Source organism: Triticum dicoccoides, chromosome 6B (genome assembly GCF_002162155.2).
Source record: "Triticum dicoccoides isolate Atlit2015 ecotype Zavitan chromosome 6B, WEW_v2.0, whole genome shotgun sequence".
Taxonomy (NCBI): Eukaryota; Viridiplantae; Streptophyta; class Magnoliopsida; order Poales; family Poaceae; genus Triticum; species Triticum dicoccoides.
The window spans coordinates 449741861-449745050 of NC_041391.1; the positions used below are offsets into that span (position 1 = coordinate 449741861).

A 3190-nucleotide genomic window follows, 5' to 3' on the forward strand; every position below is an offset into this window, starting at 1 on the left:
CCTTGGAATCCATCGATCATTTGCTCCTGCGTTGCGAGCCTGCAAGTTACATCCGGAATAGGCTGAATCTATCCTCCTTGGCAGAACGGTCTGATAGCCTGCCGCTTTTCATGCATTCTGCTTCTGATCATCTAGCATCCCGGCGTAAATGGAATGTGATGGTTGCGGCTTGTGTTGTTACGCTATGGCACGCACGAAATGATCACGTGTTCAATCATAAGCATTGGACAGAGGCCTACGTCAGGTTTCATGCGGCTAATATGCTTTGGATGTGGGCTTACAGAGCTAAAAGGCAGCAACACAAGGAGAACCTGCTGGAGTGGGCGAGAATCATAGATACCTAGTGGTCGCTTCGGCCTTCATAGCATGTTTGTACTCTAAAAGTTCTATCATCCTCTACGTTCTCCTCTCTTCTCCTTCTAGGCTGCTTGTGGCCTTGCACCACGGTGCCTTCACAAGCCTCATGTAATTGGCCTTTTCGGTCTCCAGACTTGCTGCCTGTTTTGAAATATATAAGGTAGATCTTGTCTACCTTTTATTTCTATAAAAAAAAAGATTCATGGGATGCAGCCACATTAGTGATGCGGGCAACCAAACAGTCCAGATTTTTTCTGGTTGGACCCAACGACACGTCCTACAGAATTCTCCTTTGTGGTCATGCAGAATTTGGTCTCTGGTTTGACAAACGCGAACCAAGCTCGTGGAAGAAATTTCTCTTATTCGATGAAAGGCGTTTGGCCGCACCTTTTCCAGCTCCTTTTATTCGAAAACTTTTCGAAAAAGAAATAATTACAGAATATATCTCCATCTACCATATTTACATCCTCAAAAGGACAAAAGAAAGAACGAACGTAAGCTCATTCTACATAAGACAAGCTTTCAATCCTTCGAATCTACCGACTTTCCAGTTCCACGGCATGTAGATCATATCAGCGAGAAGATTCAACGACGGTCATGGGAAAACCTGCAGCTGCAGTGTCCTAAGTCCTAACCCACGCGTCAGTATCGGCACCACCATTCGCCATTAACTCCTGCTTGACCAATGAGCCACCTGTCGCTATCTCTCACAATGAGATCTCGAAGAGGTCAGACTCGGCTTCGAGGTCGCCGGCCGCCGTCGCGCCGCCGCCGCTCTCCTTCCTGCTCTTGCTAACCCGAGAGGCCTCCGTCCAGCCGGAGTCCACGCGGCCCATGGAGAACAGGTCCCCGCTGTCGTCGAAGTCAAGTACCATGGACCCGCTCCGGCCCTCGCCCAGCGACGCGGACCGCACGAAGCACGGGTTGGCCGTGCGCCGCAAGTTGGCCGGCGCGTACCGGAACTTGCTCTGCCCGAGGTTCACCAGCGCCATCACGTCGAAGCTGGAGGCCAGCACCGGGTACAGCGGGCTGGAGAAGGCGTCGGCGTTGCAGCTCACCGCGTGGACGAGCTGGCCGTCCACCGTGAAGTACACCTTCCGCTTCGTGGGCTCGAAGCCGCAGCCCACGACCTTGTCCACCCCCGCCCACGCTGACTTCTCCGATTCGTACGCCAGCTTCATCCCTGAACAATCAGCGAACCTATTCAGCACACGTTTGCACGGCACGTCGGCACGGAACAGTCGCGGCAACGCAAAGAATTCCGTAACGGAGTAGGATTATTACCGTCAAGGTAGACCGCGCCGTTGGAGTGGAAGCCGATGGACGACGCGTACGTTCCGGCTAACGACGGCCGTGCTGGTGCGGCGGTCCCGGCGGCGAGGCCCAGCGACATGACCATGTGCCTCTGCTTGTCTCCCTGGTCATCTTTCGCGGCCCTGGTTTCCTGGATCGGGTTGGTGGTGTCCGGTGCAAAGTTGATGAGCTTGCTGCGTTCGCTGTCGCCGGGGCCGTCCTGCCCACGCCTGCTCGTCCGGGACGCTGACCACTCCGGACGCCGTGTGTTCAGATATATGATGGTGATCTCGAAGTAGGCGTCCTGCGGGAACGGCGTGCCGTTCATCGGTGGCCCCGGTAGCGGCATGCCCATCCTGGCGATGCATAGGCCGTTGTTACTTGTCAGATCCTGGTCGTTGCGGAGGGGGCTCGAGAGGCTTCCCGGAAGCCACTTCTTGCTGGACGCGGCGGCTCCGGTGGCCGCCGCCACGGGATTGAGCCGCACGGCCTGCAGCCGCTCGGACGACCCCACGGGAACCTCCCACGCGGCATCAGCCATGTCGCGGCTGGTCCCGGCGTCGCAGACCGGGCAGAGCCCCCACAGCGGCGACGAAGACGCCGACCTCGCCTTCGGCGGCGCCACGGCAAACACGAACTGCGCCCACCCGTGCTCGGCCGCCTCGATCACCAGCCGCGGGTGATCGCCCCACTGGAACGGGCCCTGCTGCAGCGCACCACCGCCCGGTCCCCGGTGCCTAGTGTCGGCGCGGACATGGTGGTGGTGGTGCAACTGCTGGAAGCGGACGCCCACGCGGCCGCTGCTGGCGGTGTACTTGGCGTTGAGCTTCGCCAGCCCTGGGCTGGCCGACGGGTCCGTGCCGCCGACTTCACGAGCACCGACCGGCAGTTCCGGTGGCGCGTTACGCGGCATGTACCGGCGGCGGTAAGCGTAGCACGCGGCCGCCACCAGCGCCGCGGCGGGGAGGGCGACGCCGAGGAGCAGCGTGAGCCATAGCGCCATATATGCGTCGTCCTACTGGGGGAACCGGGGCCGCGCTGGCGAGGTGGACATGGACATGACGATGATGCTCTGTCGTGGGTTTCGGGCTGCGGGTCGGTTGATTCTGTCTTGTGCGTGCGGAGTTGTTTGGTGCGTGGCCGGCGGGGGAGGAAAGCTGACTTGCGTGACTGGCTCAACGGAACAAGCAAACAAGGGAATAGTTGAATTGAAGGTGGGGGCTTTTAAATTGCGCGACAGCGGCGTGCATTTGCTGATGGATGAGGGGCTATTGACCAGATCGACGGAGGCGCGGAGAGCCTTGGCTATCTGCAACGGGTGAATTGGCACGTCACGCTACACGAGTTTCTTTCTTTTTCGTTTGTTTCTTTCGGTTGTGCTATACGCTCTGTGTTAGCTGGTAGGTTACCGATGTGATATGTGAATGCTTTTACATGTGTTGCAATGCAAACCCTCTTAACTGTTGAGTGCTATGTACTCCTACTTTCGACCTCAATAATACTGCACATCGAGTTTTACAGGCTTTTTACAGAATTTGCC

The 3190-nt window shown here is 57.6% G+C and overlaps 1 protein-coding gene across 1 annotated transcript; it reads right to left on the minus strand.

Annotated features, from left to right (window-relative positions):
* Positions 1–724: 724 nt before the first annotated feature.
* On the minus strand, positions 725–2881 carry LOC119325164. The gene is made up of 2 exons (XM_037598918.1): positions 1642–2881; positions 725–1540 (listed from the first exon to the last, which is right to left on the minus strand). The coding sequence occupies exons 1-2, from the start codon at positions 2651–2653 to the stop codon at positions 1065–1067; spliced, it is 1488 nt and encodes a 495-aa protein (XP_037454815.1). The 5' UTR covers positions 2654–2881; the 3' UTR covers positions 725–1064.
* Between the last annotated feature and the right edge of the window lie 309 nt (positions 2882–3190).